Here is a 25393-nt window from a genome sequence, read left to right as displayed (position 1 = left end):
CATTTATCATGATTTTCACTGGTCCAGCCCACTGCACATCAAAGTGGGCTGTGTGTGTCCCACCATGTTAATGACTTTAACATCCCTGCAATACGTTTTTATGATTAGTAAAAGTGTAACTAAGATTTTTTCCTATGTGACGTCTTTGATTCCAATTCCAATTGAAATAAATGAGAATATTATGTGATGAATTTTTTAAGTTTTGTGAGGTTTGGCATGAAAATCATTCAAAAACAGTAAATTAATTTTTTTAATTGTTTTTAATTCCTGCCTGTAGTGCAGGGAGACATTTACACTGAACTATAAGGGGAACATATGAGGTGATTATTAGTATAAAAACAGATTTTTAAGCGGAATATGATGTAGGAGCAGTCTGCGCTGCGATTGGCCGGTTGGTCGTGTACGAAGGTCTGGTGGTCTCTGAGTTTCTCGATCAGACCCTCCCTCTCTTCACATCTTGTTTTTGTGGAGCTCTCTCTCTCTCTCACACACATTGTTGCTGAGTTCCTCTCAGGTCATCAGATTAATATCTGCCTGCTGTTCTTCAGAACAGGTGCAGTGAAGTCACATTTCCACTCAGATAAAAAGAAACTGCAGGCGGGGAGAAATCACTGCAGCGACGCAGCTTTAACAAATATGAATAAGCTCCAGCTTATCTCCTTTCCACGCATATTAAATCAGGTGACTTGTGTTTTTTGGATTGTTGCTTAATCTCAGTGAAGAATGAGCTTCCACAGATAACGCCCGAACTGAGGAGAAGTCGCCGTGTTAAGAATGAGAAGTATGCGACGGCTGAAAAGAATGAACTGAGGGGTTTTCAACAGAGCCATACGGCGATGCGGGAGGTCCTGCCATGTCTCTGTCATGATCACCTGCTTCATTTGGTGGGAACAAAAGAGCTTTTGGTTGTTCTTTTCAGCCCAAATTTAATTACTTGTAATTTTACTTCCAAGAATCAAACATGCAGCAGGAACAAAGTGTAGAAACAAGTCAAGTGAAATCAGATTTGCTGGTTTGGTGACTTCAGTCGTAACCTGACACTTTGATTAACTCGATTAACAAAATAAGAATGAAGATTAAAGTGTGAGGGAGGCTGTCATCACCGTGCTGCTTACATCTTCTCTAATGTGTGGTGCAACAGAAGATCACACACAGTTCAAACTACAAAAGGGAACACATAAACCCATTTACCCCTGAAAAACAGTCAAATTCCAGTCTGCTTATCCACGTCAGGGTCGTGGGGGGGCTGGAACCTATACCCGGCTGAGACACTGCAGACAGGCTGTCGCTGGGCCAGACAACCATTCACACTTACGGTCAGCTTGGAGTCACCGGTGAACCTTACCCCATCTGTGTGATTGGAGGTGGAGTAGCTGGAGAGTTTACAGAGAAAAGCCCCAGACTGGATCAGAATCAGTAAAACTAAATGATGAATGTGTGATGAACGTCCACTTAGAGTCTATTATTAACTTTCTTCTTCTTTTGCTGTGGGAATCACCACGGCAGATCATCTGCCTCCTTCTGACCTGACCCATAGCATGCTCCTCCTTTTCTACCTTCATGAATCTTCTCTCTCTTCTTCATCTTTTCCTCCTGCAGGCAGCTCCATCTCCAGCGTGTTTAGTCCAGTGTATCCACCCTCCCTCCTCTGCACATGTCCAAATCATCTCAGCCTCTAACTTTGCTCGACCTGAGGTGGCGGACTTATTTCTAATCCTGCTCGCTCCCAGTGAACATCTGAACATCTCCAGCTGTTTCACATCACCGTTAACTCTGGACGTTTCTGATCCAATATGGAAATGTCATTTTTAATAATCCACGTTTGATTTCTCAATGATTTTGCACCTATGCATTAAGATACAATTCATTATTGAAATGCATATTATTCTGTATAACTCTTTCCTTGAGTTATTTAAAATAATAAATTTTAATGCTAAACAACTTGAAATAATACTGAAGTAAAAAAATGTACCAAATGATTTCTTGTCTAATATTCTGATTTCCTGTGGGTCTCCACTCTCCTCCACCTTGGTCTTAGTCCCGTTTGTGCTGCTCTATTGGGAATAAAATGCTGGAAATATCACTAGTGTGTGACATGTAACACAGAATAATATTTCACAAGATTTTAGATTTATAGAACAAACGGGCCTTGTTCTATTTGATAGTTTGACAACAGGTTTTATTGTTTTGTCTTTTCTACACTCAGACATTTCTTGAGTTCATCACTCACCGGAGCAGCGCCTCTGCTGACACTTTGATAACTTGAACTGTAATTCTTCCCGTGGGTTTAATATATTAACATTAGCATTCACACACAACCAGTGAAACACTGACACCCAGACTGTTTGTCACAGAATATTGGGTTCAAAAACTTTGGGAAGCACATCGTTTTACTTTGCTCTCAACTCACATCCATCCATGAGATAAACACATCCTCCCTTTCACTGTCACTTCTTTTCGTTTTTGAATCATATTGAAGGTTTTACTGCCACAGAGACCCTGAACACATCATACAGGACACACAGTGTTTCTCTGGTGGCTGCAAAACTCAGTCATAACTCACAGTGTGTTTGCTCACACTGAGCACTCATTTGTACTTCAAAACCAGGAACACTGAATTTAGAGATTCGATTTTAAGGAACAAGGATAAAGTGATGTTTAATGTTCAGTGTCCTTCGTAGACTCTGTGGTGAAAGTCTCTTTATCGGCCTGCCGTCAGTGAGGTCAAAGGTTAGTCAAGCTTCACTAGCACCTGATTTTAGAACGCAGCTGTTTTGTTCCACAGGAGCTTTAATCCAACCAACCACAAAGTCATCCTACAGTCTCTGTCTCAGATGTGTGGGCAGCTGCAGCTGATCTTCTTTTTTTCTTTGGGGCTGGGGGTTGGGAAGCGTATCTGTAACCGGAAGGTCGCCGGTTCGATCCCCGGGCTCTCTGTCCTGGTCGTTGTGTCCTTGGGCAAGACACTTCACCCTACCGCCTACTGGTGTTGGCCAGAGGGGCCGATGGCGCGATATGGCAGCCTCGCTTCTGTCAGTCTGCCCCAGGGCAGCTGTGGCTACAACCGTAGCTGCCTCCACCAGTGTGTGAATGTGAGAGTGAATGAATAGTGGCATTGTAAAGCGCTTTGGGTGCCTTGAAAAGCGCTATATAAATCCAATCCATTATCATTAAATGATCACATGAAAATATGTGATGAAAGCTCAGGTTTTATCTGTTCTTATTTCGGATGGTTGCCTTTATTACCTAAGAAATGTATAAAAAAAAACTAATTTTCCTTAAACTCACATATGCAAGGATCTAGTGATTTATTTTTATTAATGTCAAGACTTCTTCCTGCCAGCGTGTTTTCATCATACTGCTGATTGACTGAGATCAACACAGCTGTACATCCAAGTCTGTGCTTCAGGTTTGGTGTTGAAACGTCTCTTTTTTATTAGTCTGTCACTAATTAGCAGGTAAGCAGATTAACAGATGTGATCACATCTGGCTCCAAAATAATAGTGAGGCTGAGGTCGAACTGCTTACGTGGAAGCTTCAACAGAGAGACATCAGTGACATGAGGGGGCGTCAGCCGTTCTTTTTTTTCCATCTCCTGTTTCCTGTTAACACTTGTCTAAAGCTATTTAAGGCTTTTAAAATATACAATTTCTGTCAAAGAACTTTGTGCTGAAGCCTCGATTAGAAATCACCGATATGAAAAGTGTCGCGTTAGTTTCAGTCACATGACCGAGGAACCTGTTTTCATTCGTGTGCACTCGTACCAATGCAAACATATGATTTTGCTTTCTTACTGAGCTTGAAGAAAACGCTTTAATTTTAATGTGCAGAGCAGATGGAAGGAAGGTAATTATGATGTCACACCTGTCTCCAGTTCAGCTATTTGTACACTTTGATTTCTGTGATTCCTGTGAACAAACGAACTAACTCTGCATGAAGAGGTGAAAATTGGCTCTGGTGAACTCCTGATGGATGGTCTCCAACAGGATGTCATCGTCTTGTCCTCCACCCATCCCTCCTTCTCTCTTCCCTCCTCCGGCTGTCATTCGGGCCGACGGGGGCGGCTGGAGCTCAGGCGTGTAGGTGAAACTGTAGGAGGTGCGATAAATCAGTCCATCCAGTCGGACGAGAGACAGAGGGACGGTGATGACGCGCCGCAGACAGCGCCAGCCGTCGCTGAAAACCGAAACATCGGGAACGACGCAGAGCAGAGATTTGGGAGACCTGAGAGGAAAAACAAGGACATGAAAGTCAGAGCTGTGGTCTGGAAAATAAATGAGAAGACAAACTTCGAAAGTTGCTGACTGCTGTAAAGATGTAAGGAGCAGGACGTCACTGGAAGCACCAAATGATCTGATCAAATATAAAACAGATAAAGTGAAGACCTTTAAAGAGTTTTTAAAGACATTAAACTTAAAATGTAACTCATCTGTATGAACTGTGTTGTAGAAAGATGCAAAAAGAAAAATAAATACAGTAAAAGGTATAAAAATGTGACAGAAAAAGAAAAGAAAGAAAAAATGCAAATGTGACATTTTTCTATACCTAATACTTCTTCAGTTTCTCCTTTCTGAGAATTTGAATGAAGCTGTTTAAGTTAATGAGTATAAACTAAACATAAACGTGTGGCTGGTACGAGGTCTGAGCAGACAGCAGACACTGTGAATGCCCTTTTATAAAATATTTTATTTGAACCTATATTGCGCCTCTGGTTGGCCTGGCAGGGAGGGATCATGTTCCTAATTGGCTGCAGCTTCTTGCACAAACAGCACATTGTGGACGGCTGTTCTTCACACACGCTGCTGCAGAGCCTCGCGGTGAGCCGCTCTCACTGTGACCCTGACTTACGATGCCTCAGCACTTCAGGTGTGGGATCTGAGGTGGATCCTGACTTCAGAGGCCTGTTTTACTTCGGTTTGGTCACATGAGATTCTCTGAGAGCACGGCTGGATGTCAAGTTTCTGTGATGCCCGTCTGTAAATTACAGACGCCCACATAAGAGTTAGAGGGAGGATTGTTCCCTGTGAGCCAAGCTGAGTTCCTCCTACTGATGTTTGGTTATAACATAAACCTCTTTATACATCGCTCTGGTCCAGGCTTGGCTCGGACTATCAGGGCGGATGAATACGAGTAAAGAGGAGACTTTTTTATATTGATGTCATAACTTTCAAAAATGCTTCCAGTTAAAGCTGCTGAAAAAAAATGCCCATCATGTTTTCCCAGAGTCCTGAATTTTATCCTTGAAAATAATATGGTGCATTTTTCTATTTTTAACAAAAACAAATGTTTTAGAAAATCTTCAACAAACTGCGAAAAGTCCCTCTAGCTGTGAGAAGCTCCGCCCCCTGCAGGGGCCATATAAATTTAACAGGTTAAGTTTTTAGGTAAAAGGCGCCTGTGACACTATTTTCCAGCTTTATATTTCGATCCTGCTGAAGCAGCTTTCCATGATTCAAAGCTGAAAACGACTCGTGATTGCTCGCTCACTTGTACATGGTCTCTGCTTCGCCGTTGCCAAACCAGACTTTGAGATGAGGAGTGAAGTTTTCTCCGTGAATTTCCAGCATGGCGACGTGCCCTCCACCGTTCACCTGCAGGAAGAAAAAAGGAACTCTGGATCTCCTTGTTTTGACTGAGTGGTTTGCTCCATTTCTAGCTAACAGCACATTTAGGATTTTATAAAAATATTATAAAACACATGAGAACCACACAATGTGAAGGTTTGTCTTGGCACTTCACCTCTAACCCAGTGACAACAGGAAATGGGCTAACTGGTGTCGTGATACAAGCTAGACCCTGATTGAAGGTGAACTCTACGACTTCCACCCCGATGATGGTCCAGCAGGACCCGTCATTCAGCACCACTTTGCTGGGATCTCTGACGCTGAACGGGGCCTGAAGGGAAGAAAAAGATGGAGGAGATGGTTAAAAGGAAGAAACATGTCAACAGGACAAATGTGAAGGTGTCAACTGGAAGAAATAACACAGGCAGGTGGAGGACGAATCGAAAACAAAGGCTGGGAAAGAGAAGAGAACCTGGTACTCTATGATGGCGTCGTTGGTTAGACACAGATAGGCGTGAGGGTTGTCTCTGAACTGAAAGGCGCACTTGTGGAGCTGAGAAACGGGCTCGTCCACGTCTAAGATGGCGTGCTGCTTGTTGACCTTTCGGATCACCTGAAGATGAAGAACTTTAGCTTAGAATCGATTTATGAATAATTAAAATATTTCCCCAATAATAACAACTTAACTGTTAGAAAAAAAAAAAGGTGCTATCAGGCATGATTTGGAGGGTCACTGTTTATCTGTTCTAGCAGCTCTTTGAGGCTAATGTGAAATGCAGTTCACATTTGTTTTAGTTGGAGCCAGTTCGCCTGTTTATGTGTGTAAATAAAAATGCATTGAAATCATTTAATTATAAGTCACTGAATTTACAAATAGGTTAAAAACTTTGGTTTATTACAAATGCTAAATACACTGAAACTCAGTGTGCTGATAGAAGAAAAAACAAAGGAAATGAGAGTTTTTAAATATAGAAAAAATTAAGTTTAAATGATGCTTTTGTTTGGATTTTGCAGGTGGAGAATTTGAATTTGCTGTCAGGACACTGCAGCTGTGGGAGGATCACAGCTCGAGGCGGTGCGTCTGATTGTGCTTATGGACAGTTTCTAGATATAAAAGGGCTTAATCATCACTTTACAAAGATTTTAACATATTTACACATCCTACTGTGGTCTTATATAACTGTATATTATTCCCAGGTATTATTGCTGAGGGTAATAAAAACATAAATCTGTCTAATACATCTACAATAACAGTTTTTTTTTAGCTCTGTTGAAGAAGAAATACCACGGGCTTCTAAAAACCATCCAAATATATCATCTCACAGATGTAGTCAGAGATCAGGAGAGTAAAATAAACAGTGAGCAGCTGTCTGAGATAACACAACCAGCAGAAACTGAGCGATTCGGGTTTTAAAAGATGTACAAACATCATCCACGTGTATCTGTGGAGGTTGGACACTGAATTAACTGTGGTGTTTTCTGGCGCTGAGTCCAAACCTCAGTATTAAGACACTTAAATGTACCCTAAACTGCACCACACACACAATCTGAAACACTTTGTTCTCGTGCTGCTGAGCGTTTTGTCTTCACCTCTCCGGTCGCTGAACGCCGACCACGACCGCCACAGTCCAACGCCAGCTTTCTCTGTCTTTAAACAAACTGGCTGCAATAGGCCTCAACTACAAAAACATATAGAGGTGTAGTGTGCGGGTATACCCTCACCAATTACCAGCAGGCCAGCAGCTCAGGGTGTTATGACAGCAGTTTAGGAAGTACAGAGAAAGGGTGTGCTCAGTGAAATGTGACGGACTGCAGTGCAGACGTTTGTCTAAGAACAGCTCAAACTGTAAGGATATCTGTGGGATTAGCAGCTTATGTAACACCTGCACAGACACACATCTGGAAGTCATTCAGTATTGAGCAGCGATTATACCTTAACTGATTTTATGGTCAAATAATTAGTGCAGAGCGCACCCATTTCCCCACTAATTTCCAGCTATAGATGGTTATAAAGAGCTTCTTTTGTTGATAAGATATTGAAAAGTCAACATTGATTAATCCAACTTACTTCCAGGAATCTGGTGTCTCGCTAACAAACACTTCAGCAGTGTGTCTGCTTTGGGATTTAAAGATTCTTAGTAAACTAGCAGGATTTTCCCAAATCTCGTGGTTATTGTTTTAATATCCTGAGATGAGCTCAGAGAATTTCATCCGAGACTTCTGAATTTACAGGGTTGTTTAATCTCAGTGGTCGATTGTTTCATGTATATCAGCCAAACTAGAAACTAGATTTAGGAACATAAACTGTGGCTAATCTGGAAAACACTCCATGTTTCCACCAGAAAAAACTATTTACTGCCCCAAATTTGGAACTAATGACACCTGTGGCTGTGGGAGGGGCTATTCCTAGAAATTTCCTAATGTTTTACAGACGCACACCTGAGATCCAGTCTGACACAATTTTCTTTTCACAGAAAAAAATAAATAAAAATCATTTGATTATTTTTGTAGAAATGTGGCATGGTTAGAAAAAAGGCATTAAAAGGTATCTGGTATTTCTATCATGTTCATTACAAGATTTTTATTATGAGGTTTGTTTCCATCATCTCACTGTGTCGTCCTCTGCAGCTGTTTAATGACACTGACTACAGCAGAGGTTTTTAAAGCTTTGGCTGAGTGCAGATAAAATTCGCTAGAATACCAGTGAGGGCACATATGGTGGACAATACAAGGTATGCACTATTCACATACGCTCTGTGTGTGTGTGTGTGTGTGTGTGTGTGTGTGTGTGTGTGTGTGTGTGTGTTACCATGGGTGGCAGAGCTGCTCCAGACTCGGTGCACACTAGCTGGACCACACAGCCGTAACAGATGAAGCCTTCGCTCAGCACAAAGCCTCCTTGCTCAGCACACTGGTCATCTACTACATGCACACACACACACACACACACACACACACACACACACACACACACACACACACACACACACACTCTGACGGTTAATTTCTGCACATTTTCAGCTTTATTACATTTTTTCCTTGCATGACTTTTCTGCTAACAGAGGGCAAACAGACCGTCGGTGTGCGTGATCGAAGAGAGGACCAAGTGCTGATGGATGAATGACTGAGGTTTGGGTTTTGGTGGTGGGAGGTCCGTGCACACAGGGCACTGTGTTAAATAAATAACCTCACAGATCTTTAAATGGACTCTTCTAGACTTTACTGAGGAAAACCGCTTGCACAGTGACTGTATTTATGCAGGATGGCTGCAGGGCGAGAAGACACGTCTGCTGACTGGAGGATACACGTTTGACACCATCACAGACAAATCAGAGCCTGTTTTCATAGGTGCCATTTGATTTCTCACACACAGGACACCGCACGAATCCTTCCACATGCTGTGTTCCTACTTCTCTGTTTGGTTTAGGTGAGGATGCTGGAAGAATAAAGCATCCAAAAGACACCATGAGGACCACGGGTGTAGGTTCTGTTTGGGGACACCAGCAGACACACTTCCTGCCTATTGAATTTGTATACAACAATTTCTACCTTATGTGCATCGATTTATAGAAGAGAAATGGGCAATACAACCCAGTAAGAGCTCTAAGCTATTCTGTGTTGCTCAACATAATTATTCTCCACATTGTTCATTCAATGCACTCATTTTACTGAGTGTGACTACAAACAAGAAGCTCAGGCAGCATAACTGTGCTAACATCCTTCATATTACAGTTTGAGGGTAAACGGCAGTTTTATGGGATGTCTGTGTTCTACATCTATGTTTTTCAGTTAAAGTCAAACTGTTAAATCATAAACTGAAAACATTATGACCTTCCCTGTATCCAAAGCATGTGTTTGTGTGTGAATACAAAGCTTTGAATCTACTGTACTGTTTGCACACAAGCGGTGACACATGCTGACACGGACACACACACACACTTACCCATGGTGATGGTGAAGGCCGTCCAGTGTCTGGCGCTCGCTATGAAAGCTCCTCTGTCCACCGAGAGGTAACGAGTGCTGACGGTCTGAGAGCGTAAACGGTTAAACAAAGCCACCCTGGAGCAGGATGAGATACACACTGCAGACACACACACACACACACACACACACACACACACACACACACACACACACACACACACACACACACACACACACACACAGTTAGTGGGATTTAAAGGATGTTTGTGTGGGACAGTCTGAAATTTAACCATTTTGAAAATAAGAAATAAACACAAACAAGCTCTGGTGGCTTGGTGACAGTCATGTGATGGAAACTGATTTTAATCAAACATTTTATTTTATTTTTTTAAATATCCTGGTGAGTAAATATATTTAGCATAAATAAATCTCTGAGCATCGTGTTTCCTGTGACCCTTTTGTAAAATGACAGCTGGTAAAATGATAGACAATTGTCTCAGTGTGTGTGATGAAGGACAAGTGATGAGCATTTAGTGCAGGTCCACATAAAGTGAGCCCACTGGGAACCTGTGAGGCACAAACATGCACACATGTGTGTTTCCATCACACGTGTGCTCAGGCTTCACAGCAGCTCAGCACTGTGGCATCACAGCAAGAGGATTCCTGATTTGGTCCTTCAGTGAGGAGGTTGCATGTTCTCCCTGCGTCTCTGCATGTTCTGGTTTTCAGGTTAACTCCAGTGTATCAGCACAGGCTGAACTAAGTCACACGAGACCACTGAGACCATCTGTGTTAAACGTAGTCATTCTGTTTGTCCTTCCCTGATCTCATCTCAGGATAATAAAACAACAGCGATAATAATTTACTGAGAATCTGTGTTTAAACTCAACTCAAGTCAATCCGTGCACACCACACAGTGTCATCCCAGGATGAATGCAGGGAATCCTGAATCTATGTGAGGACCTTCCATGACTCCCACCCTAACATTAACCATCAAACTTAAAGGCTTCTTCATAGTTCCCATCTTAATGTCTGCAACGATTCACATGATGCAAACGTCATCAAACAGGCCAAAACACAGAGACAGTTAAATCAACACATTTCCCCCTTTTGTTTCTGAATGAAATCATTTTGCGTGATTTTACTCAATTTCGGTTTCCTTTGATTCATTTTCAGTTTATTTAGGCTCTTTGCTTTTTGTTGTTTTTGCTCATTTGTGTTTTTCTTTTTTTACTGTGTCACCAAGGAGACCAAAATAGTAAAAATCATACTAATGTCTAATTGCTAAAGAAATGACAACAGACCTCAAAAGCAAAACAAACACAAATATCCATCTCAGATGATGTGAGACCTTTTCAAATGTTCATTTCTGCCACTTATCCTCAGTTTAAAAATAAATGGAAATCCCTGATTTGCTGGATTAAAAATGGAATAAACCCACGATCAGCGTTCTTCATGGACTGTCTCTTCTGGGAGGGTTTGGAGATGACTTTGATCATCCGGCTCTGGAACGAACCCACTTCCTGTCTGTTGTTCAAGAAGAGGCGCAGCAGCAAGCAGAAATGCTTCCTCTTGTCCTGATCAGAGATGAACAGCGACTTGGCGCAAGCGAACATCTGCTGACGAGACACACAGACAGCATGAGTGTGAGACTTATTACACTTCACATAATCAGACGCAGAGGAGGAAACTCTTCAGGAATGTTGTTTTTCATAAATAACTTTAATTGAAATAAACTTTTTCTGGTTATTTTTTTTCTGCTTTTCTCAGCATTTGAAGCTCGGCTGAAGGGTCGTACAGTAATAAAGACAAAGCACGTCTGTTTCTCCATCAGTCGGTAAATAAGCGAAAGGCCGGCGCACGGGCAGCGTGTTTGCAGTTTTTCTATCAGACGCGACTGTTTGTTGAGTCAACAATGGCCTGAAATAAAAGGTTTAATGCTCGTGGCCGAGTAAACACACGCAGAGCTCAAACACAACAGTTCATACATCATCATTCACTTATCTGCTCACTTTCAGACAACCGCCTGAATGAAACTTATTCTAAGGACTGTTTTTACTCTTGTCACAGTAAATATACATGTCATGTATCATATGTCGTAAAAAAAATTGTAGACTTTGCCTTTAATATGAGGTAGTTACAAAAAAAACCACAAATCAAAACAAAAGTATACGACGTGTACAGCTCGCTGTGAAAACACTGGTCGGTTGTTTAACGAGTGTAACAAACGATGTTTATGACAGCGACGTTAATAACTGTGTGTAAAACCGCAGAACTCTCAACAAAGCCGAGGTTTCATCACTGCTGCTTCTTTTCAGCCAAACCAACGTGGTGACAAAGAAAGTTCAGATGTGTGCTTATGGTTGTGAAAGGACCCATCTTAAATCAGTTCGTGACTATTTTCCTTCCTAAAACTGTACAGAGTCGTTTTGGTGCCTAAAACGAACCAAACAGCCGCTGAAAACACGAAAAAGATGAAATAAAAAGAAAGAATTTCTGAAACACATCAGACAACAACAACAGCTCCCTGTGTTATGTGTTTGACCCTGACCTCCACTCTGTATCTTGTGGCAGATGAAAACTTAAAGTGTTGTGTTTTTGATTTCTGCTTGTGCTGGTCACTAATCATGTCTGGCAGTTTTTTATGCACTTCACCTGTTTGGTGAGGCACTCTGGATATTTGGGGCTAAACGTCACATATTCCTGTGTGTGAATTATAGAAATGAGAACTAGAAGTGCAGAATGCAGGAAGCAGATTTCATTTAAAAAGTAAATGGCCTGTATTTGTATAGCGCTTTACTAGTCCCTAAGGACCCCAAAGCGCTTTACATATCCAGTCATCCACACATTCACACACTGGTGATGGCAGCTACATTGTAGCCACAGCCACCCTGGGGCGCACTGACAGAGGCAAGGCTGCCGGACACTGGCGCCACCGGGCCCTCTGACCACCAGTAGGCAACGGGTGAAGTGTCTTGCCCAAGGACACAACGACCGAGACTGTCGGAGCCGGGGCTCGAACCGGCAACCTTCCGATTACAAGATGAACTGACAACTCTTGAGTCGCAGTTTTAGTGCTGATATTCAGCTCGATCCAAACTTAAAGAAACTCAGAATGTCGTTTGGCTTTCTGAGCGTTACAGATGATCACAGTGTTGCTCTGTGATGCTTTCACTCCAACACTCTTATTCCACTGAGGGGCAACCAAAGACACTCAGTGTACTTCTATTAAAAAAGGATTTTACATTAACTTGATGTGTGGAGCTGTCAGGTATATTCTGATTTTTTTACACTCTATTATCACGTTTTAGAGCCGTCACGTTACCAAACTTCACTTCCCAAAATCAAAATTTTTGTTAGATTTCACAATGATGATCATTTGAGACATGTAAGACTGGAATGGTAACGGCAACAATTTTGGTCTAATTACTGTGTAACTTTGCATAATTAATTAAACTTTTGCGTATGGGTATCACTGACTTTGTATTAATATTTCAGTTTAATCATCAGCATCATTATAGCATCTCTGATCAGTTATGTCTGAAAATAATAAATTAATACATTCTGCAAATCTTCAGAAAACTGTTCGGGACAAAGACGTGGATGGATGCAGATGGCTCGCTGGTGCCACCTCAGCCCCCATCAGTGAACACCTGGAGATGAATTGAGAGGATAACTAACGGGACAAGGGGGAGCGTAAGTCTCCGAAAATTAGTGTCTGTGTCACAAAAGGAATTTTCTGACCGGGAACGACTGTCGACATAAACAGAGGTTTGCTCACGGCCACCAGAGAGCTCTCACCCTGGAGTTTGGCTGTTCATCGAACACCAGTTTGAATGCGTCTGCCTGTGACTGGCTGGAGCTGTCCAGGCACATGTAACCACACACTCGATACACAGAGTCGCCATAACCGGCCGCTGGATGGAAAAGACAATGAGAAGGAAAAACAGCAGTGAGTGGAAGAATGTAAGACATAAAATTCACTCAAATTTTAATGTAAAGCTGACTATAATCATCTTTATGTACCTTTTAAATGGTCCTGCGTGACTTTCCATCCATGGCCAGTGATGTAAACACAAGGAGGAGGGCAGAAGAACCTGATGGTGATGCAGAAACAGTCACTGAAACAGCAGATTTTATCCAACTAAACCAGTTCACGTGCTCATGATTTCACTAATCTCTACATTAAGATTTTCTTCTTCTGTTCATTCATCTGTTAAAATCAGGTGAGTCTCGTGTGTATTACGTGTATTACAGGTATTACAAAACGTTTCTCTGCCTTAAACATCACGGGCAACAAACTCAGTCTCACTAATGGGAAATACTGTGAAATGTAAATCACATGACTGGTCAGACAAATAAAGCTTTCTTTGATTTATTCAAATGCATGTCCTGCTCAACATAAAGCAAGTTTAATTAGAAGAAACTTGTTTGTTCACAACTCTAACTGTCGTGCATAATAATGGTTAAAGAAGGTGAACGTGCAGCCAGTTCACATCAGCCTTATTCAGCTGCATGAATATGACAGCTCAGGGCAGTTACAGGACACACAGAAGAACAAATTACATCATGAATAATAATCTTCAAAAGAATATTGCAGGACAGAATATGACATTAGAAAATCAAATAACAAAGGAGTTTTGATCATGCAAATTATCCTTAACACACAGCCTGGCTCTCATGAAACTGGCTGCACATAAAAAACTGCAAATAAACTTTGCAGTTTCTCAAAAACTCAAAAGTATATTCACCTTCCTCTACTTCAAGTCTTTAATCTCATCTTTAATTTTAGTTTTGTGTGCCAGTTGCTAGCTGTAGCTAGAGGTGGTTTGTTATTAAGTTTCCACCAAATGTCAAATATGTTGCAGATTTCTTATTCATTTCCTGCTTTCTGTGACTTCATGTGTAAGCAAACAGGATTTCTTTGGGGTTTGGGTCCAAAAGAAATCATCTGTTGTTCTCGAGGAAATCATTTTATCACTGTTTTATGACACTTTGTGGATCTGTGTAGATATTAAAGAAACTGCCAAATAAACTTGGAAATCTGAGCCTGTCCCTCAGATCAGTCAAACGAATCTGTTTGTTAGAAAAAGATTTCTGTGTTGGGTTTAATAAAATGTGTTAATGCTGCAAGTTTATTTGTGTAATGTCTTGATGCATGCTCAATCATCATCATCATTGATCAATGAGATTAATGCACGCAGATTAATGATCATAAACTGACCTCACAGCCCATTGTTTATTCATACGCCTGGTTTCAGTCATTGTGCAAATAAACTGTTTATAAAGTTGGGGAAACCTGCAGTCAGCTGAGACTGAAGAAGTCACCTGGATGAGTGACGAAACGTTTCTCCCACTGAAAACGTTACGTCCAGATGAACAGAATCAACTGTTTTTGGATTATTTGTGTAATCTATTTTATTTCTATAAAATCATCACCACACCTTTTCTCATTGCCGTAGGACTTCTGAGCGACCTTGGCATGCAGGATGGTGACACTCTGGTCTGCGTGGGCTTCTCGTCCTAGATCTGCTGATGTTCCCAGTAACTGACAGCCTTGAAACCCTGAGTTCAGTCTCCTGATTGGACGACAAGGATGTTTGTCACAAAGAAACGCAAAAAACAACACATAGTGTGTTTGTGAGGAAAAGCCAAGATTCTGATGGTGCTCAACAGAAAAACTATGCATAAAAGTGTTGATGGAGGTGCAAATTTTTGTAGCAAATTTTATGACATAAAATAACTCAGCAGTTGTTAGTTTATCTACAAGTGTGAACATCACTGTAGCACTTCAGGAAAAATCAGGGGTCACAAATATTCATAATACAGGAATGACCAGTGCTCCAAAACATCCTCCATCACCATCATCGTCTGACTTTAAATCAGGCCCGTTTCTAAACTGTGTGATGTCTGCAGCATCTCAGCCCAGTTTGGTGTTTTTCACAGAAACTAAATGTGTGCAACGAGACTCCGTTTCAGGCAGACAGCTCACTGCCATCATAAACGAACACATGGACGTGGTTAAAGTGGTGAAAACCTGCTCGTTTCCTTAAAAAAACAAAGCTGAGTGACACATGAATGAAGCAGACTAGAGTTTTACCACCATGTTATCAAGAAACGAATCCCACTGTAGTTTGAATTACACTTTTTTTCATGTTCCCACAAAGTAGCTCAGACTAAGCACACAATTATCATCAGCAGACACTCCATCCATCTTTAGAAGAGACTCAACAGCAGCAGATATAAATACAGGCAAGCCAAAGATGGGATAACAGTGTTGTTAGAGACTCATTAAAACATGGAACAGTTCTTTTTATAGCTGGAAAACATTCGCCTGTTTCTACCAGCACAGAGAGAAAAGACAGGAGACGCAGTAATGTCACATTTTCACAAATTTAAGTTTCAGATACAGACTCGGGACCAAATGAAAGCAAAATAATCCTTTCTGATCAGAACTAGTTAACTTACAGGTTACTTGTACAAAAATAACATGTTAATACACATATGCTGATGCATATACATGCAGTTTATTATTCAATTCATGCTACTTTATATGCAGTTTAGATTTACAGTTTAGATCTATGGTTGCTTTTCTTTGTTGATCACTTGACTTCTGCATTCATGCTTATTTCATTTCTTCTTCTGGCCTCTGGTTTTTTCTTGTTTCATTTTGTTCCACAGAGCATCTTTGCTCATGTCTGGATCCATATTTTTCATTTTTTAGTAGATTTACATGTTCACAGTTAAAACAGTCAAAAGGATAAAACTTTTAGAGCAGGGTGGACTCCTTGTACATACCCTGACCTCACTATTCAAAACTTGGGCCATGTTTAATATGAACATACGCCAACGGAGATATATGGATGTGTATGCATGTTTGGTTTTTCTTGCAAATAAAGAGAAACATTATTCAAATATAGGCAGAACTTAAAAGCTATTGTTTAATCACATTATTTGTTTCATGTATTGTTCATTTTCTCCTCTGATTGACATTTAATTTAAAGAAAAAACCCTCAAAGTCTTATTTCCGGTCATTAAATTTTAGATATTTCATGTTTTGACAGCAGGTAAGTGAACAGCAGGTAAGTGAACAGCGGGTGAGCCACTGCCAGAACAAAACTAGACTAAGTGGACAAAAGATTCCTGAAGCACAAAAACAGACTTGGGTTTTCTGAATGGACATTTAGTATTTGATATTATGTTTCCACTTGCTGGGTCTTTTGTAATTACAAGACAACAAAGCAGTGCTTTAATCAAATAAAGGCTTTACACTTAGATTTTAATGCTTTTATTAGTCCCACAATTTCCCCTTGTGGGACTAATAAAGGTATCTTATCTTATCTTTTTCTATTCATTTAATCCTGAGTTTGAGCAGGTTATTTACAACCTTTTTACTTTGTAAAGTGTTCATTACTTCTGTTAACGCGGCCTCCTTCTGTGTGATTAGATTTTAAATGCTGAGCTGAACAGCAGGCAAAAGGCTGAAAGAACAAGCTGACTGACCCCGTGTTGCTCTGCTAACAATAGCGCCTGTCACATTAGCTGTGTTTTCTCCCCGCTGTAGCGATGTAATGAGGAGCCAGACACAGAGTTACGACCCCGGGGCCTGGAGTCTGGAATGCTACTCCTAATGAAGACTGTCGACACGAGAGGAGGAGAGGAGGAGAGGAGAGGAGGAAGGCAAGGGAATAAGGAAGGACTCAAAAGACAGCTGAATTATGTAAGTGGTTAAAAATCAACCTGCTGCGGTTTCCTGTGGCAGCCACCAAGTTCTCACACAAATTTAAGGTAACAGCAAATACTTTCCATTCACAACTATTATCTGGATATTAAGATATTAAAAAAGTAGAGAAACTGAGAGTGACTAAAGTCCCAAACAGAGATGGCACAGTGGATGTTTGAGCTTCACATGCAGACTTTGGACTCTTCAGTACAGAAACATGACTTCAAGCTTTAAGTAGAAAGAAATTCATGTTTTAACAACTCTTAAGAAATATTTCCAATCCTATTATGGCAAACAACAAACTTTAACTCAGTTCTATTACAATAACTCTAAAATCACAAAAAATGGGAAAAAAAAGTATCACTTCTCTTTCTTATGGTTTATATTATTTTTGAAGCCCTTAAACTGTTACTGAGCACAGAAAGCATTTAGCAAATATATTATTTGTGCACTTAGAAAAGTCACCAAGGATACAAGTCCTTCTATAATCTCGACCCTGATGATGACACATGTATTCAGACCAGCTGGTCTCCATAAGGGCGAGCGCCTGCTTGGCCAGCTGTACTGAACATCAGATCCTACTAACGCCTCTCTCCACGGGTCAGGGTTCAGACTTGAATGGCTGTGTGTGTCTTCACCAGTTTGTAGTTTAAATTAGACCTTCACATTTTCACAGGTCAAAGGGCAGGCGTCAGGAGCGCAGGGCTCCTGGTATTTCACACCAGGAACACAGAATGAACTGAAGAAGGACGGGGGGAGGGGTGGACAGAAATACACTTGCATCTACATCTTCTGCTCCAGATGTTGTTCTAGCACACAAGTATTTGAAAGTTTAAAATCACTACAATTACTGGGTTTGTTAGTATGATGAACTCAACAGGTGTCTGGGCCCTAAAATCCACAAGTGGAAGAAAAGTTTTTTAAATTAGAAGTTTTACAACCTTCAGAGAATTTAGATCCAAGCTGGTGAGGAGCAGGAGGTTGATTAAGAATAAAGTGTATTTCTCGACTGGTTGTGAGTGGCTGCTGGAGTTTCGAGCTTGCAGCTATTGTTTGGTGAAACTGGTCACATAGAAAGGACTGCACCTAAACCCTCTATGTGATTGCTGGGTTCGAGCAGATTGCCCAGGTCAGTTGTAGTTTGCATGGAAGTGTCGACTTGTCTGCAAAAACTCAATATTTACACTGTGGGCTGCAGTAAAACCTAAAAAAGTGGGACGCAAACTGAAAATAGAAAACATTTACCTTTAAAATACAAGCTGAACCTTACTGACATGTTTACTTTGAAGGCAAACAGTGTTTGCAGACAAGTTGGGGTCTTCCATGCAAACCACCGGGAGGTTTTTGGTACATCATGTGAAACCTCTTTGTGACCAGTTTTATTCTAGAAACTGCCAGCAACCTCCTACAACCGCATACCAACTGGTTGCAGAATGCATGGTTTCCTAGCAACTGGTGATTACCAGGTTGGTCTCTGATCGATCTCTAGGTCTGCATGGGGCTTGCCAGAAACCTTCAGTAACCACCTGCAACTGTTTGGGATAATACTCATTTTCCCCTTATGACCAGTGGCTGCCAGATGGTCGCCTGTGTGACTGGGGCCTTTCTGAACTACTGGGAATTGTTGGTTGCTGTAGTTTGGACACCAGTGTGTGATTTGTGGGCTGACTGGTCCAGGATACGATTATGGGATAAGATGTTGCTTCAACCAAAACAGAAGTGGAGCTCCAAGCCATAGACAGTATATAAAAGATGGCTGTAGCTTTTAAGTCTGAAGCGTGACAGTGACGTGGAAATACCCTATAAAGCAGCTTTCTTTCTGATGACCAGCAGGGGGCGACCATTCTGTTTGCAAAATAAAGTCCAGCTGTATAAGGGTTTATGTAGAAATGCTTCCTGCAACTCCCAAATAAAAAATGAGAATGAAGCATGCTTCAGGAAAGACCTCAGCACATCTGGGTTCACAAAACCAAGATAGCAACAGCTTAAATGCACAGCTTTAAAACTGGACCTCAGTAACTAAGATGCCATGCCAAGTTGGATACATCCATCTTTTATATACAGTCTATGCTCCAGTCTTTTTCAAACTACATTTAAGTTTTCATAGCTAAAGGCCAGAAAGACAGTAACACCCAATCAGATTATATGTTCAGGTCACATGACTTATTCATAAAAACAAATATCCTATCATGTGCAGGATTTTAACATAAATATCATAATTCAAACTGTTTTGGTTCGTCTGACATGAACAGTTCCTGCCACATGGGACTCGTTTTCTTTGGCCTCAAAACCGTTAATGTAATCACATTACTTTAGTAATGACATTAGAGTGAGAAAGCTGAACATTAGAGAGTCACTGATCAGTCACAAATTATCTGTAAAACACTTGATGAACTTTAGGAAGCAGAAACATTTGTGCGCTCGTGCGCCGTAGCAGGTCTCACCTCTCCAAACTTCTCCGCGCGCTCAACATTGTTCGGATTTCAAAGGCCGGGGGGCGGGGTCTCTACCTCCCCAAATACTTCTTGGCACTTTTATACCTCCTCACCATCACTGCACCACTTCATTCCAACAGTGAGTAAAACCGAGCGAAGGTCAGCGCGGCAGAAACACGAAGCTGACCTGAAACTTTTTCACGTCCACGCGCTCATTCCTCACCTCCTCTCCGAGACTTTGGGATAAACTCCAGCAAACCGTGACCTCACCTTTCCCGACCCGGGACACCCTGCGTGCGTGTGTTTCGGGACTTTTGTCGCAGAGGTCTGAGCACCCGGCTGGTTCTCCGTCTTACCTGTCCCATCCACCCGTCCGTGCTGCATCGTGTCCGGACGGCAGCGTCCCCAGGTGAGTCAGCGGGCTGATTGGGTCCGGGGACAGGGGAGGGGGGTATAACAGAGCGGTGTCTGCCTCGGGGAAGCCAGGTCGGTGCAGCAGTGTTTCTGAGAGGAAACGAAGTGTTAGATTGATTACACAGTGATACTGTTTAAAGCAGAGATTAACACGATGAGTCAGACCACAGTGTCGCATCATTTAAACTTCATTTAACCGAGTGAAATAGGAGATGTGTGCAGGACAACGCGGTGCTTTGCAGCCTGCTTCAAGAGCAAAGGTATCCCAAAGCAGAAATCATCGAGTTCATCGTGTAATATGGTCACATGTGATATGTGTGCATGAAAGTTTTAACTGAATTGTCTTAATTTAATATCTGATTAATAATTTTAACCAGTTTTCAAGTAATCCAGTCAAACAGACTGGACTTTAAAATGCAACAATTCGCTGTTTTTCTTGATTAAAGTAAAAATCTTTAAATTTTAAACTAAAAAAATGGGCTCAGCTTCTGGGAGGAAAATAAAACTCAAAACTGAGTTATTCTGTGGCATTCAGAGAAAACAGTTAAGTTATTATTCACTGAAATGATCTGTGGATAAATTGTTAATGAAAATAATTGTTAGTCAAATGCCAACACAAGCAGTTTGTGACTGAGAGTTTCCAAGGAGGCTTTCAAAATTTAAGGAGCTTGGAAAAGCCTCTGAAAGTTGGATGTTGGATAAGGTCCAGTTTGGACATTATTATCAGTATTGATCATGATAATAATGCACTAATAAAGACAAGTTCTCACTGATGTTATTATGATTTTTGTATGGTTTTAGCTGCAGTAAGTGTTTACATTGAAGTGAAACAAATGATGAGTCAGTGAAATGAAGTGGAAAGATAATTAAAGGTCACTAAAAGCATAACATTTGAAAATAGATGTGAGTGTAAGACAGAGGGAAAGAGGCTTTGGGTTCACACTGGTTGCCTGGAGGTGATGCTTCAGGCAGTCAAAGCCACCATTCAGGGAGAGTCTGCTCGAGCACAGAGACGGGTCAGGGCTCACGTGGTTAAGTCAACACAGTCAGTCAGAGAGAAGCTTAATCATACAGCCATACAGGCAGGTGGACAGACTGGAGGTGACAGAGTCATGATACAGGCGCATGATCAGCAATGCCGTGTCTCTGGGAAACTTTAAACGGGTCAGCAGTGCAGGCGTGACTAAAGAGGGGCTCCTGGGCTATCAATGCAGCCATGGGTACAAATTACTGGGTACAAGGGGTCCACACCTCCTTTTTCTAGGGGAAAAAAGTGTGTGTCATTATGAATAATAATGCAGTGCTCAGTCTGGAACTCATTCAGCCAATAATTACATGAATAGCTGCAGTTTTTCTTTATTTTTTCTTTTGCCTTTTGCATTTTTGAGAACTACTCAAGTGAATCAAAACAGAAATGCAATGAACTACAAATATATCCAGATATGTTTGTGAAAGAGTGGTAAAACGTTGTTAGTTAAACAGCTGTCGATGACTTTATTTGTTGTCTCACATGCTGACGAGATGAAAAAATGAACTTCTCTTTTGCACTAAATGCATAAAACCAAACATTGGTGAGTTTTTGTTTGTCCAAAGGTTTACGACACAGACTCAACCTAGACCTAAGTTTGTTTGTGTTTTAAATAAAAGGAGAGCTGGGACTGAGAAGCTGTTCTGCACAGCCACATTCAGACTTTCAGTCCTTTTGTATAACGGTATTATTCCCTGCATGCGATGCATTTAGAGGACACATACCCTGACAGGCTCTGTACTCCTAATAATCCTGCTGATGATAATCTACCCACCTGAGCCGCAGTCAGGTCTTCATATAACCGGGCTCAGGTCCGTTTATGTTCGCGGGCAGATGATAATAAAAGGTGGTGGAGGAAGTCGGGGTGTAATTCAAAGACAGGCAGGTAGTGAAACTGCTCGCAGTAGCAGACTTACATCTGGTTCTAATCTAAATCTAACAACAAGAAGTGCTGTGTTCATCTCAATATGGTCTCCAGCTGCCACTCAAACCCCAAACCGCCTACAGAACAACCGCAGCCTCTCCGCCCGTCTCCCTGTATACATCCAAACTGCTCTCTCTGATCTCCAGCTTTTCTACATCCTTTCTTTCCCCTCACGCTCACTCTGGCTCTCTTTATGTTACACAAACATATGACCTCCGTCTCTGTCCAGCTTTCTAATCTCTGAAGCTCAGAGCTGATGTGTTTTCCTCTCAGTGTGAGTCCAGCCTGTCAGTCAAACTTCTGTCCTTTCTGTTTTTCCACATCTTGCTCTTTCACCTGCTGTTTTAATCTCAGTGCCTTCCTCTTAACATTGCATATGTTCAGTCATATTCACACTGACAGAACATAAAGTCAGTAGAAAACACTGCCATCCATTGATCTGTCTAAAAAGCAGACCTTTAATGAAAGTCTGTGTAGCAGGAATGTTTTTTACACCCTTTATTTGTTTACTGATTCGCCTCCTCAGATTTATCAAGTTTGTTTTTGTTCCCGTTCTATAAAATATTGCAGTTTTTTCCAAGCTGCTGGTGTGTGTTATATACCAGATGTCTTTGGCAGCTTTACACAACGCCGATAGAGAGACGAGGCTGTTTTTTGATGTGTAGCATTACTGTTGTGAAAGGAAGCAGTTTAGCCCACAGAACAATGATAACCACAGTTTATTAACACAACTGTGGACATTTAAGTTTTATCGTACTGAATGATGCATGCCTAATTCCATATCTGTGCACAGGCCACAGCCTTGAGGCTTCCCTCATTTCTTTATTTTTTGTTTTCAAAGGAGATTATCTTGTTTTTTTCAAGTTATCTGCAGCAAAACAATGTTTTTGTTTGTTAAGCCACTTATCTCTAAATGTTTTTATCTATTTTTTATTTATAAAAGAAAACATAAAAATGTGTTTTTGTATTAACAAGTTGATTACCAAAGAAATATTAGCCAGCAACTTGATATATCTCATCATAGTGTGCAGTGTATGCCTAAAACAAAAACCTGTCTGCTTCAGATGAACAGTGTCTGAAGTCATGTCCTTAAGAAACAGGAACAGAATCCAGCAAAGACCCAACAGAGAACCTGAGAAAAGCATCTGGATCTTTATTTGATCCATTTGCTATTCAAGCTTCAGCAGAAATGTTATCAGTGGAAAGACTGCTGAAGCCAATCTGAAGGAAGTGTGCCAGATTATATCAGAACATCTCTTCATAAATCGCTGCACCTACTTCCAATGTTAATGAAATCGAGGTGACTCGAGATTGTTGCACAGTGCTTTATAATCTGAGGTGTGTATTTGTGACAAGTCGGGAAACAATCTTACAAGTGACCCAATCAGATGTGGAGCCAGTATTTCACCATCATGATGTTTGACCCCAAATCCAGCTGTTTAAATAAGAAATATTTGTGCCTCCAGAAGATTCATTGTTCTCAATTGACAGATAAGGTAAAAATGACATTTTAATAATGTCTGCTCATAAACTGAAAGTAAAATTCAAATCAGTGCAAATTATTCTTCAGAGGAATAACTATAAGATACAGGGATCTATCAGGGCAGCTCAATTTTCTTTCTTTGAAAGTGTTTTCTGGCAGTTGAGCTTGACGTGTCAGGTACTTGTGGCATTTTTCAACAAGCAGGGTTACTGTTGAACTGCTACTCGTTCATAGAGGTTTGATGGAGCTTGAGTTTTAGAGTTAGTACAGTTTAGTAACAAACAAAAAGAAACAGAGAATGAAAGGAGACACACAGCTTCCCTTAATAGTCACATTAACAAGAACCGATTCACTTTCACTGTGAGCGCTAACACTTCTAACCTGTAAATTTAGTCTTTCGTTAGACTTCTGATAAACTGAGACTCAGAAACTTTCTAAACGGATGTCTGAAAGGTAAGATTATCTGTCATCTGTCACCATTTTAACCTCAGGGTCATGACCCCAGGGGGGCGGTGTGGCATCATTATCAGAGGCTGACGTGGACGATGGTAAATAAGATGTTTTCACATGTCAGGCATTCGTTTATAACAGCTCCACTCAGTTCATGTCACCATTGACTGGTCTTTCGAAACTTCACTTATCAAACTGAACCCTAGTTTCCAGATGTTAAGGTTAATTAACTCATTCACTGCCATTGACGTCTATAGCCGTCAATTGCAGTGAATGAGTCAATGGGTTTAACTCATTCACTGCCAATGGCTGGCAGTGAATGAGTTAAGAGCTGTTATTCTGATTGTTGTGCATTTTATTCATGCAGCTTGCTAACTAGCCTTGCTGGCTTTACCTAGTAGGTTAGTACTTGACCTTCTTGTTTAAATAACAGTGAGAATGTCGGGCTCCCAACATTAAACAGGACTACAACCAACATGCAAACATTAAGGCTTCAAAGTGGAACTCAAAAAACAATGGGTGAAGTGACGGTGGCTTCATCTTTCATATACAGTCTATGCTCGAGTCACACTCTGTGTGGAGGACATGTTCAGCTCAGGTCGAGGTACGTACCCTCTTTATTCTATCACTGTTCAGTTACAGTAGCTAATGTCACGATACGTAGAACACAACTGCATTTCGTTTGTTACATTTTCCTAATATTTCACACTCAACAGAACCACAGAAGTATTCACGCTGTATTCAGGTTTGGCCAGCAGAGGGGGCTGCAGCCACCATAGCACCACCGCAAAAGTGCTTTCCAATAAGTTAGTTTTATTTATTTATAGGATTACAAAATAATACTACTAACCTTTCCTGCCATCTTCCCCGACATCCAGTTCATCCATGATGGGCGTGGCCTCTGCTGAATTTAGGATGGGGTGTTCCTCGGGTCCATGGTCACTCTGCTTTTTTAGAAAAAGTTCAGGTTTAACAGAGAAATGTAAGTGACATAGACCAACAAATGCACACCTAGCAGATAGTCTTAAGGGGGAATAGAACAATGACTTCACTGTCCAGTACTGAGTCCAAGAGCTGTGTAATTCTTTTCAGGCAGCTGTCGACTAAACATTAGGTTGGCTTTGTGTTGCAGTTTGATGGTCCACTGAAATCAGATGTTTTTCTGCTGCTGGGTTCACTATCTGTGTAAAAGCTTCAGAAATGCTGACGGGCGACAACATACGTGGCTTTGAAGAACTTACAGGGTGAAAAACAAACCATGAGAACTTCAGCATCGGCTAAAAAACAGCACGTAATAACATCACGTTATGGTCTTACTGTTAGCTGACCTGAAGTCAAACTGTTGTCCTGCAGCTTTCTGGTTTAGATGCTCCTGTTGTTGTTTGTATTCTGGCCTAAAGTTAGAAAAAAATCTGTTCTATACATCAGTTTCTGCCCATCACGACTGC

General features: G+C 41.1%; 2 protein-coding genes across 5 annotated transcripts in view; one reads left to right on the top strand and one right to left on the bottom strand.

Moving 5' to 3' along the window:
* Positions 1-3676: 3676 nt before the first annotated feature.
* LOC147331603 (recombining binding protein suppressor of hairless-like protein) lies at positions 3677-24889 on the bottom strand. 2 transcript variants are annotated; one of them, XM_086293998.1, is made up of 12 exons: positions 24796-24889; positions 20003-20150; positions 14933-15067; positions 13515-13585; positions 13290-13405; positions 10930-11107; positions 9508-9645; positions 8374-8486; positions 6037-6177; positions 5740-5895; positions 5488-5591; positions 3677-4224 (listed from the first exon to the last, which is right to left on the bottom strand). In XM_086293998.1, exons 1-12 carry the CDS (start codon positions 24830-24832, stop codon positions 3924-3926), a joined length of 1638 nt encoding a protein of 545 aa, XP_086150124.1. In that variant the 5' UTR covers positions 24833-24889; the 3' UTR covers positions 3677-3923. The 2 variants fall into 2 exon arrangements, with proteins under 2 accessions (XP_086150124.1, XP_086150125.1); XM_086293999.1 differs by lacking the exon at positions 24796-24889 and having other exon boundaries at positions 20003-20241.
* The window catches only part of LOC147331602 (matrilin-4-like), a 30368-nt gene continuing 24753 nt past the window's right edge, over positions 19779-25393 (top strand). For all 3 annotated transcript variants that reach the window (XM_086293997.1, XM_086293996.1, XM_086293994.1), the window contains exon 1: positions 19779-20055. The gene's annotated coding sequence lies outside the window, so the exon portion shown is untranslated. The remainder of the gene's footprint in view (positions 20056-25393) is intronic.

Source organism: Aulonocara sp. 'chitande type north' Nkhata Bay, linkage group LG5 (genome assembly GCF_057382095.1).
Source record: "Aulonocara sp. 'chitande type north' Nkhata Bay isolate Kocher_YH1m ecotype deep benthic linkage group LG5, A_spYH_male_GT1.1, whole genome shotgun sequence".
Lineage (NCBI taxonomy): Eukaryota > Metazoa > Chordata > Actinopteri > Cichliformes > Cichlidae > Aulonocara > Aulonocara sp. 'chitande type north' Nkhata Bay.
The sequence above is the reverse complement of the archived record's forward strand: the minus strand, read 5'-3'. Positions and strand labels throughout refer to the sequence as shown.

Bases quoted from the DNA above. Each gene is read 5' to 3' on its own strand.
- LOC147331603 (XM_086293999.1), bottom strand. From the start codon at position 20,241: ATGATGCGACACTGTGGTCTGACTCATCGTGTTAATCTCTGCTTTAAA. The intron at 13,406-13,514 runs GTACATAAAGAT...TTTTCCATCCAG, and splicing joins CACGCAGGACCATTTAAAAG to CGGCCGGTTATGGCGACTCT. The intron at 9,646-10,929 runs GTGGGTTTATTC...GTGTGTCTGCAG, and splicing joins GTCCATGAAGAACGCTGATC to TGTGTATCTCATCCTGCTCC.